At 41.8% G+C, this 17718-nt stretch overlaps 1 protein-coding gene across 6 annotated transcripts in view; it reads left to right on the top strand.

Annotated features, from left to right (window-relative positions):
• The window catches only part of LOC132825082 (uncharacterized), a 102057-nt gene extending 93369 nt beyond the window's left edge, over window positions 1–8688 (top strand). For all 6 annotated transcript variants that reach the window (XM_060840088.1, XM_060840082.1, XM_060840096.1 and 3 more), the window contains 2 exons: window positions 5652–5742; window positions 6299–8688. In XM_060840088.1, the coding sequence (XP_060696071.1) occupies window positions 5652–5742; window positions 6299–6381 (174 nt within the window). In that variant the 3' untranslated portion in view covers window positions 6382–8688. The remainder of the gene's footprint in view (window positions 1–5651; window positions 5743–6298) is intronic.
• Window positions 8689–17718: the final 9030 nt, after the last annotated feature.

Here is a 17718-nt window from a genome sequence, read left to right as displayed (position 1 = left end):
CCTTTATACTCTTCTAAGGATTCACTCAATTATACAGTCCCAATAAGATGATCATCCCTTTCTTACTTCTCAGTTCCACCCAAATAACTTCCCTGGACATATTTCCAGGAATATCCTCCCTAAGTACAGCTGTAATGCTATCCCTTATCAAAAACGCTATTCCCCCTCTCTTGCCTCCCTTTCTCTCTTTCCTGTAGCATTTGTATTCTAGAACATTAAACTGCCAGTCCTGTCCGTCTCTGAGCCACGTTTCTGTAATTGCTATGACATCCCAGTCCCATTCCTAACCATGCCTTTCATCAACCAGAGTTCATCTGCCTTTCCTGTTGAGCCTCTTGCGTTGATATAAATGCATTTTAATTTATAGTCCTGCCTTGTTCTCTGCTTTGTTTCACTTGCTTATTTTCTTAGCTGTACTGGTCTCAGATTGATCTCTTTCCTCACTATCCAGACACAGAAAATAGCACTATCATATTGCTCTACAAAACACTGCTTCAGGTTAACTTAATACTTATAGCTTATATTTTGAAAATTTAATCAAGAGACAGATCCCAGTAAAAACATATAATTAAGAAAGAACCCATTCCACTACTATTGTAGATGTATAGCAAGGCTATACTTCACATTATTTACTTATCTGTTTCTTAGACTTAGACTTAGACTTACAGTGTGGAAACAGGCCCTTCGGCCCAACAAGTCCACACCGACCCGCCGAAGCGCAACCCACCCATACCCTTACATTTACCCCTTACCTAACACTACGGGCAATTTAGCATGGCCAATTCACCTGACCCGCACATCTTTGTGACTGTGGGAGGAAACCGGAGCACCCGGAGGAAACCCACGCAGACACGGGGAGAAAGTGCAAACTCCACACAGTCAGTCGCCTGAGTTGGGAATTGAACCCGGGTCTCTGGTGCTGTGAGGCAGCAGTGCTAACCACTGTGCCACCGTGACCTCTCCCAAACAGGTTCCTCCAAGATCAATTGTGAATTTCACTGTTTAAATTTTGCTCGACACATCTGATGTCCAATAATGCGTGAATTCAAACAGCAAAGGCAGTAACTGCGCAGATTTACTGCTGTGTCAGTTAGTTGTGTGGGTTTCTTGGTTTCTTTCTTTCTCTCCCTTACAGTCCATGTGCTTGCTGCCTTTGTTTGTCTTTCTCCCTTTTAAGAATGCTATTGTTTTGAGTTTTTTTTCCCTAAGTTCTAAAACAATTGCAACAGCATATAATACAGTAATTGCTGCTCCTGGAATTTGAGGAAATCACCTCCAATGCCTAAAACATCTCAAAAAGGAGCAGCTTTTTATAGCCAGAAATTTTTCCCGTCCTCCCATCTTGGATTACCCAGACTCCTGATTCATTCTTCAGAGAAACCTTTTGGGGTGTTTTATTTTAAATGCAAATACTATATTTCTGTTAACTTTGCCATTACTTGACTAGCTTGAGCTCATTTTGTATATTTGTATTTCATAAACTTTTAAAGTAATCTGTGTCCTCTTGTGCCTAAAGCCCATGAACAGGTCCCCTTGTCTCCACTGCCTGACAGTTTCCAAAAATATCTGTTTCAAAGTCTCATCTTTCACTTAGTGTAAAAAGTGAGGTCTGCAGATGCTGGAGATCAGAGCTGAAAATGTGTTGCTGGTTAAAGCACAGCAGGTTAGGCAGCATCCAAGGAACAGGAAATTCGACGTTTCGGGCCCGAGCCCTTCATCAGGAATGAAGAGAGTGTGCCAGGCAGGCTAAGATAAAAGGTAGGGAGGAAGGACTTGGGGGAGGGCCGATGGAGATGTGATAGGTGGAAGGAGGTCAAGGTGAGGGTGATAGGCTGGAGTGGGGTGGGGGCGGAGAGGTCAGGAAGAAGATTGCAGGTTAGGAGGGCTGTGCTGAGTTCAAGGGAATCGACTGAGACAAGGTGGGGGGTGGGGAAATGAGGAAACTGGAGAAATCTGAGTTCATCCCTTGTGGTTGGAGGGTTCCCAGGCGGAAGATGAGGCGCTCCTCCTCCAACCGTCGTGTTGTTATGTTCTACCGATGGAGGAGTCCAAGGCCTGCATGTCCTCGGTGGAGTGGGAGGGAGAGTTAAAGTGTTGAGCCATGGGGTGGTTGGGTTGGTTGGTCCGGGTGTCCCAGAGGTGTTCCCTGAAGCGTTCCGCAAGTAGGCGGCCCGTCTCCCCAATGTAGAGGAGGCCACATCGGGTGCAGCGGATGCAATAGATGATGTGTGTGGAAGTGCAGGTGAATTTGTGGCGGATTTGGAAGGATCCCTTGGAGCCTTGGAGAGAAGTAAGGGAGGAGGTGTGGGCGCAAATTTTACATTTCCTGCGGTTGCAGGGGAAGGTGCCGGGAGTGGAGGTTGAGTTGGTGGGGGATGTGGACCTGACGAGGGAGTCACGGAGGGAGTGATCTTTGCGGAACGCTGATAAGGGAGGGGAGGGAAATATATCCCTGGTGGTGGGGTCCGTTTGGAGGTGGCGGAAATGACGGTGGATGATACGCTGTATACGGAGGTTGGTGGGGTGGTGGGTGAGAACCAGTGGGGTTCTGTCTTGGTGGAGGTTGGAGGAGCGGGGCTCAAGGGCAGAGGAGCGGGAAGTGGAGGAGATGCGGTGGAGGGCATCGTCGATCACGTCTGGGGGGAATTTGCGGTCCTTGAAGAAGGAGGCCATCTGGGCTGTACGGTATTGGAACTGGTCCTCCTGGGAGCAGATGCGGCAGAGACGAAGGAATTGGGAATATGGGATGGCGTTTTTACAGGGGGCAGGGTGGGAGGAGGTGTAGTCCAGGTAGCTGTGGGAGTCAGTCGCTTTATAGTAGATGTCTGTGTTGAGTCGGTCGCCCGAGATAGAAATGGAAAGGTCTAGGAAGGGGAAGGAGAAGTCTGAGACAGTCCAGGTGAATTTGAGGTCGGGATGGAAGGTGTTGGTAAAGTTGATGAACTATTCAACCTCCTCATGGGAGCACGAGGCAGCGACGATACAGTCATCGATGTAGCGGAGGAAAAGGTGGGGGGTGGTGCCAGTGTAGTTGCAGAAGATGGACTGTTCCACATATCCTACGAAGAGACAGGCATAGCTGGGGCCCATGCGGGTGCCCATGGCAACTCCTTTAGTTTGGAGGAAGTGGGAGGATTGGAAAGAGAAGTTATTCAGGGTGAGGACCAGTTCAGTCAGTCGAAGGAGGGTGTCAGTGGAAGGGTTCTGGTTGGTGCGGCGGGAAAGGAAGAAGCGGAGGGCTTTGAGTCCTTCGTGATGGGGGATGGAGGTGTATAGGGACTGGATGTCCATCGTGAAGATAAGGCGTTGGGGACCGGGGAAGCGAAAATCATGGAGGAGGTAGAGGGTGTGGGTGGTGTCCCGAACGTAGGTGGGGAGTAAGTGGGGAACGTAGGTTGCTTTCACCAGCAACACATTTTCAGCTCATCTTTCACTTGCCAGCCTGCTGATTTAAGATCTTCTTGTCATACCTTTCATAACCTTCAGGTATGTTCTAAAGCCTCTCAGCATCAGGTACCTTGGTTCGACTCCAGCTCAAGGTGACTGTGTGGAATTTGCACATTCTCCCTGTGTCTGCTTGGGTTTCCTCCAGGGGCTCCAGTTTCCTCCCACAATCCAAAGATGTGCAGGTTTAGTGAATTGACCATGCTAAATTGCCCATAGTGTTCAGGGATGTGTGGGTTAGGTGCATTAGTTACAGGTAAAAGTAAAGTAATAGGTAGGGGAATGGGTCTGGGTGGGTTACTCTTCGAAGTGTCATTGTGGACTTATTGAGCCAAATGGCATCTTTACCGACTTTAGGGATTCTATGATATGTCAACCAATTATTTTCAATTTTTCTCATTTTTCATTCGAAGCCTCCTTCAAAGTCTTCCACTTGTAGATTTCTCCTTTTGTGGAAAGGTTTTAAAACTTAATGGTTAGGCAGAAACATTCAGTGGATTCTGAATGTGAGACCTGCTGGGATGAATGCTGCGCAGTTAAAACTGCAACTCCTTCCCACCCTCCACACTTGGAAAAAACATCTGATCGATGTCAACATCATTGTTTCTATTTCTAAGCACTACACTTAAGGAGCAATGCAAAAGCCTTAAATTGTGTTGAGGCGATTTAATAGAATGGTTCCAGGACTAAGGGACCTAAGTTGTGTGAAAGGTTTGGAGAAGCTGTGGTTTCTTTGCTTTGATTAGCGATACAGGTGTTCAAAGTCATGAGTAACATCAAATAAATAGGAAATATTTCTGATGCCAGAAAGGTCAATAAGAAGAGGGTACGGTGCAATCCTTGGAAAAAGAGCTAAAGATGATATGAGGACTTTATTTGATCTGGAATGTGTGTTCTGTAGGGATTATGGAACCAAATTCCATATTTTTATTCAAAATTGGATGAATGCACAAAGGGAAAAAAATAGCTAGAAGGAAAGAATAAGGGAGGAAGATTAATTGCTAGCTTTACCGAAGAGCTAGTATGGATAATGAGCTCAGTGGTCTCTTTGTTGTTATCATATTATGAGTTGAATTGCGAAAAAAGACTCACTTTTTAAAAAAAAATCGATGAAACATTTGGTATTCATTATCACAAATATCATTGATTGATAATATGACACACTTCTTACAGTAAATCCTGCTTGCTATCTGACCAGCTTTATGTTTGTCTGGAATTTGTCGCCAGTGGCTGAACAAGAGCGCTGTCTGCTAACCTTGAAGGAAACTGCCCAGAAACATTTTTGCTTTTTCACTAGCCTGTGATAAATTAAATCTAGTGCCAAGTTATGGGGATGCCCTGGTGTGCAACAGCATGATCAGTAAGCAAGGAGGATCCAACCGCATTGAAGTATTTACACACAGCAAGCCAAGAACTTAAGAGTACTCGATATTCTCTCTCCCTCTCCCTCCTTTCTCTCTGCACCTTTCTCCCACTCCCCCTTCCATTTCTCCCTAGTTTAGTTTTGAACTTCTCAATTTTCCTCTCTGGATGTGATATTAATGACATTTGAGCCATTTTACAGTTCCTGACTGTTTAACTAGAGTTTAACTATATATTGCTTTCCAATTTTTTGTAGTATCAAACTTTAATAAACAGTGAAATCCATTCTGTTTTTGCTGGATCAAATGTAGTACTTGACAGGGTAGTTATGAAAGGTTGTTCCCCCTTGTGGGAATGTTTAGAACCAGATGGCTTAATCTTAAGTTAGCATACTTAAAACAGAGATTAGGAGGAGATTCATTTCTGCAGGTAGTGATTCTGTGGCATTCTTTATTGCAGAGGACTGTCGATCCTGGATCATTAAGTATATTCAAGGCCGAATCAGGCAGATTTTCAATCAGTGAGGGAATGGGAAAATAGCAGAGCCGACTCAATGGGCTGAATAATCTATTTCTGCTCCTATGTTGTACGGTGTTAATCTCTGATTTAGTAGCTTACTTTTAAAACAGGTTCCTTAGTTTTAGTCTCTCCCAGGAGAAAAAAATTGATTGCCCAGTATTCACCATGTCCAATACCCTTAGGAAATGCACACAATCTTTCTAAAACCACTTATTGTCTTTTATATCGAAGAAGTTGCCATTTAACTTTGTCACATTCTTTTTAACATTAGAAGAATCCCGCGTGTGGCTTTTTAATGTAAAACCTAGCTTGTTTTTGATGCACAGGTATTTCATATCCTGAAAGGAGATCTCGGGATTACAATATATCGTACCACATACCATCTCAAAGAGGGGGATTACTTCTATGTGCCTTCAGGTAAATGTTCTTTTACCTTTTTGTTTTTATTTGCTGGTAAATTTATGCTTTGTGAGTAGCTGCAGTATTTCACTTTCAATTCATCTGCCAGTACATGGCAGGCATTTAAATATGCACAAATTGATGACTTCTGGTCAGGAAGCACACTTTACAATACACCTTAGGTGCACATTTAAATGTTAGCATAAATCCTGATTCCTCACAGTGAAGGGATTACATATTTCACCAAGGAAATCAAATAGCTGGAGAGACACTAAATCGCAAAATTGATTTTATAGGATTATAATTGCAAGTGAGATTTGTCAGAAATTCTTTCAGTAGCCAAGTTAATTGAGCATTTCAGCACAGTTCACTAGCATATCCCTCATTAGTGTGCAGGGTTTCAAAACCTGCATACTAATGTGATTAAATGGCCCCAGTAATTAAAAGATGAAAGACAGGCAATAAGATGGCTGACAGACCTGGGGCATTTTGTAATTTACAAAATGTATTGCCTTTAACACAGATTTAAAATAATTAAATTATTACTTAATTGTCTTTGTTTCCCCTGTTATAGGTAACACATACAATGTTACAAATCTCCAGGATACTGAGGCCGTTCTGCTTTTCACACAGTTGAAAGGATCCAAGATGGACTAACCAGTTTGTAAGGAGCTGTTTTGGACCAATGCTATACTTTGTAAATTTATAATTCTTTTTAGAATACTCAAACCATTTGGAATAGTTAAAACTTAAATATGTTTTTTAATGATCCACTGTTTGTTTTCTTATGAAGTATGAGGAATATTGCGCTTTGGAAATTGTGTTCAGTGCAGTTAGTGTTTCTGAGCATACAGCTTGATAGCCTCATAATAAAGCTTCTCAAGTTTTTACCATTTGTTAGTGCAGTTTTGAATATTTTTGGAATAGTTAAAATGTTTTTTGTTAGGAATTAATGTGCTGTTATGAAATATATGCTGCTTTGAACATTTATATCTGTATCATTGAGCTGGATGAATAGATGGATAAACATGATATGTGATGAAACATAGCCTACAATTGTGTCATTTGATGTTTTAGTTCTCCAATTTTTATAAACAAAGGTGAGGAGACCATGTTGACTAAAGGCAGCTTCATGACAAAACATGTTTATGGCAGCCGGGATGAGAGGTACCACATAAATTCTTGCTGATGAGCTGGTTACATTTAACCTGCTTGGAACTATGCATTTCATGTCATTGCTTTGTCACATTGGAGTTCTGAATCTTAGTTAAACAATGCTAGTGGAGAGAGAGAAGTGAAACTAAATGAAAATGACCTTTCACCCCTCATGCTGTATTTGGGATTGAATGCAGTCCATTTTAATAGAGCAGAAATCTCTTCTGTCCATTAGCTCTATGGATTGCCTTTGAAAAGTTTGGATATTTTCCTTGCTGTCCCTGCCAGGCATTAACCACAAACAGTAAATGATCCAGTTTCGTACCATATTGATGATTCTTTTGACTGTGTTTAGAACAATCAAAGATTGCTAGTCGTTGCAAATAGAAACCATTTCCCAATTTAGAATGCTTCTCGTTCAGTCTTGGCTCCATTAGCTGTGGAGCAAGATTTAATCAATATGTTTTATTCCTGTAAGTTCCAAAAAGTGTGCAATGCAAGACAATACTATAGTTTCCTTCTCTCACTCCAGCATAATATGACCCTTACAATTGAGATTACCACTTAGTTTTGGATTAAAATAGTTTCAGTTATAGATTTTTGTCCAGTGTTTAAGATTACCCAGTTAATTTTACACAGTCTTGGAATGCGACAGTGAAAATTTTTATTTTGTTAGTATTATCAATTGTGACAAACTAATTACAAGAGGCATTTATTTATCCAGAATAGTTTATGCTAACTGTGATACCTTTTAGGTAGCAGTCGTATATTCAGGTATAATTAATTGGTTTAGAAATGCTTTGGATCACCATGGGTATGTGAAAAAGCAATAAAAGAAAGCTGTGAATTCCTTTTGTTTACTCCCTGGGTTTCTGTTGCTCATTTCAGTTTCCCACTAATATTATTAATATGGCAAACATTTTATTAATTGGCATCTATTGGACCAGGTGTGTGCTGGTTGATCAAATATTCCAGATAATCAATGTAAAAACACACACTAAGTAATCAGAACATATAGCAGGGAGTAAGTATACACATCACTGCTATACTTTATTCACAGCATAAATCACTTAAACAATAATGAAACTTTGCCTTAAATAAAACATACTGGCAGAGAGCCTTCTCACACTCGCCTTCAACTAACTCAGAACACCAGACATGCTCGGACATCATGTTAGATCACAGTATTTGAGGAGAAATTCCCTTTAAATTGAATCAACTGTCGATATTTTGTGTAGCCACTCGATTGAACAAAAAGTATATTTACGTTGAGATAAATAAATTAAAACTCTTAATTATACAGAATAACGCAGTAAATGTCCCAGTATTTGAGCTACATAATTTTTACCTAGTGTGCCAATTCATAAGATGCCAGTTAAAGCAAAGTTTGCTGTTTAACTGAAATTCTTCGATCTTTTGTACTTATGGAATAAATTCTGTACTTTGTTCCACATTTTGTATCTACTGAACAAGAAACCAACTTCACCCAACTTTTTCCTTCATTGTATCTGATGTAGTTTGCATTCTTTCAAATGGAAAGAAATTCTGTCCAGAAAATATTTGAAAACCTGTGCTTATTTTTGTAACAGCCAGTAAATTTATTGTATTATAAAGAAAGTGTTTTATTTGAAAAATGGATGTTTGAGATGCAAGTACTTAACTAAGGTGCAAAGATGTTGAAGCATCTAATGTTTGTATGTATATATATTAAAAAAAAGAGCTCCATCACATCTACCAAAAGTTGGAAAAGATGCCATTTTTCCCTGAGTACCTTGTCTTAAACAAAACATATGCATTTGCAAATAAAAGATCATGTGATTTCTCTATGCTGACTCTCAGAATTACTTTCTTATTCTGATGTTGCATAATTTTGGGATGTTGACTATCCACCATGAATTTCTTCAGCATCTCTCTGTGTCTTTGTAATGCCGTGTATTTTGCTTGAGGTGGAGGAGGAAAAATTCATTGTATTGATGAGCGAAAACACAGCAATAAAAAATGGAACTGACAACTTCCTCCTATATTTGCTGCTGTGTCCAGCAAGCACAAATGTTGATCTAAGGTTCTTAGTGAACCTTAGCTTATTCTGCTAGTTATTTCAGAATAGGTTCTATCTTATTTTGCAAATTAGCTACAATTTCTATAAAAAGTAGATTTATCTTCTATGAAGTCAGGTGGAAATGTCATTGATGACGCAATTCAACCCACTATCACCTTCCAGTTTCCCTACTGTTGCTCAGTTAACAGATATCTGCCATCCAATATTGAATGAACAGAACTGCCCTTCCCTTTGCATATTGGTATCTGAATTCACAGCATTTATTGTATAAACTCTCTTCCCCTGCGACCAGCTCTAGTCCCTCTCCTTGGCAACTGTCGGAGATGAAACCAGACAATTCTGAGCATTAATATTGTTTGACCCTAAGCTGCACTTTCAACTGTAAATTCCAGCCATTGCTAAGACTGCACCTCTACCTATTGGCTGACTTCACCCCTGCCTAAGTTGATATGTGCCTAAAACTTTCTTTCATGTCTATTCCAAAGCATTTGTGGCTGGTCTCTTTTAACCTCCTACCCTGTGTCGACTTTAGTCATCCAAAACTCTATTCATCCCCAGTCCAATTTACCTGTAACTGCTGTGTGTGTTAACCTACCGGAAAGATGTTGTGAAACTTGAAAGTGTTCAGAAAAGATTTACAAGGATGGTGCCAGAGTTGGAGGATTTGAGCTACAGGGAGAGGCTGAACAGGCTGGGGCTGTTTTTCCTGGAGCGTTGGAGGCTGAGGGGTGACCTTATAGAGGTTTACAAAATTATGAGGGGCGTGGATAGGATAAATAGACAAAATCTTTTCCTTGGGGTCGGGGAGTCCAGAACTAGAGGTCATAGGTTTAGGGTGAGAGGGGAAAGATATAAAAGAGACCTACGGGGCAACTTTTTCACACAGAGGGTGGTATGTGTATGGAATGAGCTGCCAGAGGATGTGGTTGAGTCTGGTACAATTGCAACATCTAAGAGGCATTTGGATGGGTATATGAATAGGAAGGGTTTGTAGGGATATGGGCCGGGTGCTGGCAGGTGGGACTAGATTGGGTTGGGATATCTGGTCGGCATGGACAGGTTGGACCGAAGGGACTGTTTCCATGCTGTACATCTCTATGACTCTACCTTGGTTCCCATTGAGCAGCATGTTAATTAAAGTTCCAACTTTTTAATCCTTACATAGTCTTGTACTTCCAATCTTTGTCACCTCCTCCAGCACTAAATTTCCAAGATATCTGCTTATCTAATTCTGGTTTTGTGTGTCCCCAGTTTTAGTAATTCCATTGCTGACAGCACCTTAAGATACTTAAGCTAAAAGCTGTGGAGGTCACCCCACTATAGTTTTCCACCTTTTTGCCTAACTTTCTTTTTTCTAGATATCCCTTAAAATGCAGGTTTTGGTCATCTGACATTGTATTTCCTTATGTAGCCTGGTGTCACTTCGTGCTTGTGTGAAATATTGTGGGAAACTAATCACATTGAATTTGTTAGATAAATCCAATTTAATGTTAGAATTGCCTTCTCCCTGAACATGAAAAGCGTACATACTGAGCAACTTTTCAGCTTTGGCAGCTATCTCTTTGACATCCTGATTAGGGTGTGCTGAGAACTATTCCAATTTAGCTTGTGAAGCTTCCTAGTCCTTTGTTCAGTTGAAGACTTTTTCATAATATTTTCATTTAAGTTTTCCTCCCATTCAAAGTGATCCATTTAATTAATTTACTTATATTTTTTTCTCCCAAGGCTTTATTACTGTTCCTCAAAGATTTGTTGTCTGTTTGATCCTTCCAATGAACATTAGAATGTAATACTATAAAGCACTGCTGGCATGCTGTAGTAGGGAATAGGGGTTCCAATATTGTGTACTCAGAACGTATGCTGTTATGGGTAGGAGTACTAGTCATTTTCTGATGCTGTTTGTGCTATTTTAACCTGGAGTGGCTATAGTGTAGACTGCTTCATTAGCCTCCCTTATAGCTGAAAATTGTTCATGGTGCAGTGTCAACTTTGAAAATATGATGGCTGCCTTTATGGAACTTCAGTTATTTAATATTTTTCTCCATCTATGCTATTTTTTAAAATATATTTTAAGTATTGCAACAAATACAAAACAATACAATTCAAAACAATACAAAGAAAGAACACAAAGTAAAAAAAAACCCAACCTGCCCTCATGTAAAAATGTATATAGAAAAAGATGTCATAAAAAATCACCCGACTAGCTATTTAACTAAATAAATAATAACCACCAACAAACTAATAGACAGCAGTAACTCAACTCAGCTAAACAAGACACTCATATGTTCACAGTTCCTCCTCCCTGGATATTGGACTCCTAAAACACAATCGTTATGGCTATATAAAAACCCTTATTGGTGTAGCAGATAAATCTTTGTCCAGGTATTCCAAAAAGGGCTGCCATGTCTTCTAGAAATTCTCAGTTTTGTGATGTACCATACTTGAGAAAAACCAAGGGGATGTGCTGCATAACAATTTTCCGCCAACCCGACAGGCCCGAGGACGGGTGGGGTTGCGGATACCCAACCCAGCAAATTATTCTTTCTTGTGCAGAAAGTAAGAATATTGAAAAATATTTTCTTATGCGCATCTGCAGAGAACACACTGGGCAGGTCAAGAAGAAGAGAGATCGGGTCCTTCTCCACCCTTACACCCAAAATCTCCATTGCACCCGCCACAGCGCTCCAGTATGTTTGAAGCCTACCACAAGATCAGAGACAATGGGAAAGAATGCCCGTACAGACCTTGGAGCATGTTGCACTTGGAGCATGTTGAAGATAGCCCTCGTTTAAATTTTGACAAATGGTCTGGGTCCAAGTCAACCTTGGAGAGAATCTTCAACTGTAAAGCATGGGTCTTATGCTACAGCTGTACAAAACTCTGGTGCGGTAGCCGCACTTGGAGTATTGGGTCACCGCATTATAAGATGGATGTGGAAGCTTTGGAAAGGGTTCAAAGGAGATTTACTAGGATGTTGCCTGGTATGTAGGGAAGGTCTTATGAGGAAAGTCTGAGGGACTTGAGGCTGTTTTCGTTTGAAGAAGGTTGAGAGGTGACTTAATAGAGACATGTAAGATAATCAGAGGGTTAGATAGGGTGGACAGGGAGAGCCTTTTTCCAGGTATGGTGATGGTGAGCACGAGTGGGCATAGCTTTAAATTGAGGAGTGATAGATATAGGACAGATGTCAGAGGTAGTTTTTTTACTCAAGAGTGTAGTAAGGGTTTGGAATGCTTTGCCTGCAACGGTAGTAGATTTGCCAACTTTAAATACATTTAAGTCATCATTGGACAAGCATATGGATGTACATGGAACAGTGTAGGTTAGATGGGCTTCAGAGTGGTATGACAGTTCGGAGCAACATCGAGGGCCGAAGGGCCTGTACTGCGCTGTAATGTTCTATATTGCAAATTGATACCATTCTTGCATTTTCCCAAGTATCTTCCAATGCCTTTGAGGAGATTTGAACACCTAGCTCTCTCTCCCGCACCCTGCAGAGTCGATCAAACTCATCCTAGGGAGCGCCCTCCAATTGATGTTACAGAGTGTTGACAGAAAGTGTACTCTTAGCACTGAGCACCCTATTCTCAGTGTTGGATTCATAGGGATCAATCAAAAGTGTGGTATTTTTGTGAACACAATCCCTAACTTGAAAGAAACGAAAGAGGTCCCTGTTAGATAGCTCATATTTCTGTGTTAACTGATCAAAGTACATCATTGTGTCTCCCTGAAATAAATCACCCATGCAAGACACACGCCTAGCTGCCCAATGGTTGAATCTGAAAACCTAGCATACCGACTATAACTGTAAGCAAAGACTTTTTGCCACTGTTGCCTTCCCTCTACCGAATTGCCTTCCATGCTTTAACAGTATTGATAACAATTGGGTTATAGTAATATTCCCTAATTGTCTTCATTTTGTCCAAAAACAGCAAGCTCGTAAGGGGCAACTTGCCTGGGAGGTTTTGATATCTGACCATATTGAAAAAGAGGGTCCCCACAGGTCCAATCGCTCACGTGGAATAAAAGCGAGCTTAGTTGGTGGCTTTTCATGTCCACATGATTTACTCCCCCAATGCTGCTTACGATGTCAAGTACAAGAGCTGAACGAGCCATTCAGTTGCCTGAACATTCGCTTATTGAAAATCAGGGGGAGCATCCATGCAGGGTTTCACAAGCGGGGGAGAATATTCGTTTCAATAAGTGCTATCTGACCCAACCATTAGACTGGGAGTGCCTCCCATCTTTGAAGGTCTTATTTAATTTTGTCAAATAATTGAACCAAATTTGCTTTGAACAGCCAATCCAGAGTAATGAATATGGCCAAATACACAAACCCCCTCCCCCTTTGACCACTTAAATGGGAATTGATATTCACCCTCAAGACCTAGCACCTTTGTAAGACCACCCATAGGCATAGCCTCTGATTTTGCAATCTTGCACCCCAAAAAGGCACCAAACACACTGATGCATTGTATCAGGTGCGGCACCGAATTGCTGGATTTGACAAAAAAAGTTAGGAACATTGTCCGCGTACAACGAAATCTTATGAAATTTTGATCCCACTTCTGAAAACTGTTATATTGGGATCCCTATGAATGGCCTCTGCCAATGGTTCAATCATCAATTTTAAAAGCAGTGGCGAAAGGAGACAGCTCTGCCGGCTGCCCCTACAAATGTTAAAATTGCTTGATCGCATCCCATTGGTGATGACCGCAGCAAGTCACTGTAGAGAACCTTTACCCATCTTATGAAGACTTCGCACAAGCCAAACCACTCCAGAGTATAGAAAAGGTACAGCCATTCAACTCGGTCAAGTGCCTTCTCTGCATCTCGAGAAATCACCAATCCCTGTACTGACTGTTCTTATGATTTGGAGATGCTGGTGCTATAAATTCTGTGTCTTACAATTGTGTACTCCACACCAGCTGATGAAGGAGCTGTGCTCCGAAAGCTAGTGCTTCCAATTAAACCTGTTAGATTATAATCTGGTGTTGTGTGATTTCTAACTTTGACTGTTGATGACATGCTTGAATTGCATTCAGCAGCCTCCTAACATTATTGGAGGATCTGTGGCCCTTTATAAAGCCAGTCTGGTCCTCTTTAACAATCGAAGGTAATGCAGTCTCCAGCCTTAACGCGAAAGACTTTGAGAGGATTTTAAAGTCCACATTTAAGAGTTAGCACAGTCCTCGGAGACCTTCCCTTTTTTAAGAATAAGTGAAATATTGGCCTTTCTTAGAGATGGGAGACAATCATGGCTGTATGAGCCATTAAACATGTTAAGCGTCGAGCCTGACAATATGTTTACAAATTCCTTATAGAATTCACTGGGAAATCAATCAGGACCAGGTGCCTTTCCACCCTGAAGCTGCTTCAATAGCCTCCTGCACCTCTTGCTCTGATAAGGGAGCATTGAGAAACGACTCCTGTTCGGGGATCATGCTGGGAAGCTCCAGATCATTGAAAAAGGAACTTCATTTTGGCCCACCTCACAACCCTCTGATTGATGTAACTTAGAGTAAAATCTCTGGAATGCCACATTACTCTTTTTGGAGTCACATGTTACGTTCCCAGACCCTTCCCTAATTGCCGTAATGGTTTGAGGGACACTCCTTTTCCTGGTGAGATATGCTAAGTATTTGCCTGGCCTGTTGCCATGCTCATATAACCTTTGCAAAAGTAAGCTCCTTCTTTGCTGTCTGTGTGAACACAGAATACAATGCAGACCGCAGTGCCATAGTCCTCTGTAGCTTGACCAACAAGGGCCTGTCAAAGTAAGCCTTTTCGGCTGCCTTCAACCGTGCTTTGAGGTGATGTTGCTGCTCACCCTTCTGCTGCTTCCGATTGGCAGAGTAGGAAATAACTAACCCCCTGACATAGGCTTTGGCAGTTTCCCAAAGGACATTGGGCTACTAACTGAGCCTGAGTTAATGTGTAGGAACACCTGAAATTCCCTAGAGAAGTACTCCACAAACTTATTACGCTTGAGATAAAAGGATCCATTCGCCAGTTCCTTGACTCCCCCCGCCCGCTCCGTAACATCCTCAATCTTAAGCAATAGGTACACTGGAGTGTGATCGGAGATGGTAATATTACCAATCGTACAGGATGCCACTAAGTCCAGGATTGCCATGGGGATCAGAAACAAAAATCAATCCTGGTGTGACGTCTGTGCGGGTTGGAAAAAAAACGTAAAATCCCTGCCTGTAGGGTGGAGATGCCTCCAAATGTCAACCAACCCTAACTCCACAAACAGATCCACTAATTGTTTAGTTTGTACAGAGGGTATCAGGGGCCTTTGGGCAACCTGTGTACTGTGGGTTCCATGAGACAGTTAAAATCTCCCCCTATGATGATATACCAGGACTCGAGACTGATCAGTTTAGAGAATGCATCTACCAGAAATTTGAGGGGATGGACTGGAGGGCAATAAACATTTAAAGCACCCGTTTATCAGGGCTTTGAGAATTACAAACCTGTGTGTGTCTTTAACACACTCTAGTAACTTAAATGGGAGATTCCTCCTAACCAATATAGCTACTCCCCTACTTCTGGTATTAAAAAATGAAAATAAACCTGATCGAAACCATTCTGCTCTAGTTTCAAATACTCCCTATCGTCTAAGTGTGTCTCCTGTAACAAAGCAATATCCACCCTTTCCTTTCGAAGACACAAAAATAACTTCTTCCTCTTAATTAGTGAATGACTCCCCTTGATATTCTAGGTACATCATTTAATCAAGTCATTAGCCATTACCTTCTGCAGTAACATTTAAATTCGAGAGGAGGAACTCAAACCACAAATTACCGAACGTTAGTGTCAGATGATCCATCGAACATAAAAACTACATAAACTAAGTTAAAAATCACACAAAACACACCTGCATACACACAGCATGGTTTAAAAAAAAGGATAAACAGGAGTGTCAGAGGTTCTGTTCAGTCTGAGAGCTGGCTCTGAGACAGCTGGATCAGTGTCAAGGGGTCTCCATGTGTAAATAAAGGGGGACTTGATGATGGGATACCGGCCTCAGTAGAGTTATTTCATGAAGTTCCTTCGTGGTGTTAACTTGCTCACTTTAACTGACTGCATCCTCTGCTTTTAAAAAGAGAAAAAAAACACACATCAGGTTATAGTCCCACAGGTTTAATTGGAAGCACTAGCTTTCAGAGCGCTGCTCCTTCACTACCACCCGATGAAGGACCAGCGCTCTGAAAGCTAGTGCTTCCAAATAAACCTATTGGACTATAACCTGGTACTGTGTGATTTTTAACTTTGTACACCCCAGTCCAACACCAGCATCTCCAAATCATGATGTACATAAATTAAAGCCACTACATTTAACAAACTTACAAAGCTATCAAAGATTATATACAACAAAAACCCAAAAACAAACCAACATATAATGCTTAATGGCGCTGAATAGGGGAACTCAGCCCCTGCCCCAAGGGGGCAGCTACCCATCCCAAAACCGAATTTCCCATCCCACTGCCAATATATAGCCCGGGCATTTAAATACCTGAACCGGGTATAAACTGCCCATAAGTAGGCACCTAGCCATCCCAGACAGGAGTGGGTACTGCAGATGCTGGAGATTAGAGTCAAGATTAGAGTGGTGCTGGAAAAGTACAGCAGGTCAGGCAGCATCCGAGGAGCAGGAAAGTTGACCGGCGATCTGAATATTTCTTCTCCTGCCCCTGTTCTCGAGATCATCCACTTGATCACGCAAATTACAGACCTGTGTCTCCAGGGCTTGGATCCTATCCTTGGAGGAACTGGTATCAGCTTCCACCACTGTGGTTCTGTGATCTGCCTCATCCGTCCTCTTTTCCAGGTTTCTTAGCTGCTGTGCATGCTTCTGCAGCATCTTAGAGATCAGGGCCAGCTTCTCCTCTATCTGCTAACCCAACATCTCGTGAGATTTCATCAGCTCCTTCACCAGGGCCTGGTAGGTAATCGAGTCTGAGAATCCTGCAGGCTGGGCTACGGGCCTGCCCTCGGACGCTCCTCTTCCCTTCTTTGGCATCCCTGGACGGAAAAAACACAGGTCAGTTGACTTTTCACAGTTTCCTGAGACTCCATGACCTTTCCAGAGTCCCAGGATATTGCATTTGTCCGGGTTGGGCAGATTAGTTTGTCCCATTTGTGCTGCAGTGCAGAGTTCTGCAACGCGATCCTCCTAGATCGCTGCCATCTTGGATCCCCCATGTCATTCTTTTTGATGCTATTAATTTTATTGCTTTTTATTGGTGAGAGAGAAACCAGCTGATCTGTCAAGTTATTTTTTGTTCTGAACAGTAAGATGTTTGTTATAGTCTCAGGTATTCTGCAGTCCAAGTTTGGTCCGAAGAGTGAAGCTTTTGATTGATTTGAAGACCTCTTTTAATTTGAATAACTTGAATTGTTTTTGGTGGAGGGAAAGTCAACAAAGACAATATAACATTCAAAATTGAAGGGCTTTGATAAAGTTAGCAAAGCAAAGCTTTCTGCTGGCAGGTTGGTGATTAATAAATTTGAGACATTTTCCAAAAGACTATAGTAGCATGGTGGCTGAGTGGTTAGCACTGCTGCTGCGCAGCACCAGGGACCTGGGTTCAATTCCCTCCTTGGGCAACTGTCTGCACAGAGTTTGCACATTCTCCCTGTGCCTGCATGAGTTTCCTCCGGGTGCTCTGGTTTCCTCCCACAGTCCAAAGATGTGCAGTCAGGTGAATTGGCCATGCTAAATTGCTGATAGTGTTAGGTGGATTAGTCAGGGGTAAATGTAGGGGAATGAG

This window comes from Hemiscyllium ocellatum, chromosome 2 (genome assembly GCF_020745735.1).
Source record: "Hemiscyllium ocellatum isolate sHemOce1 chromosome 2, sHemOce1.pat.X.cur, whole genome shotgun sequence".
In the NCBI taxonomy this organism is placed as follows: Eukaryota; Metazoa; Chordata; class Chondrichthyes; order Orectolobiformes; family Hemiscylliidae; genus Hemiscyllium; species Hemiscyllium ocellatum.
Note: the sequence above shows the minus strand (reverse complement) of the source record. Positions and strands in the feature narration are given on the sequence as shown.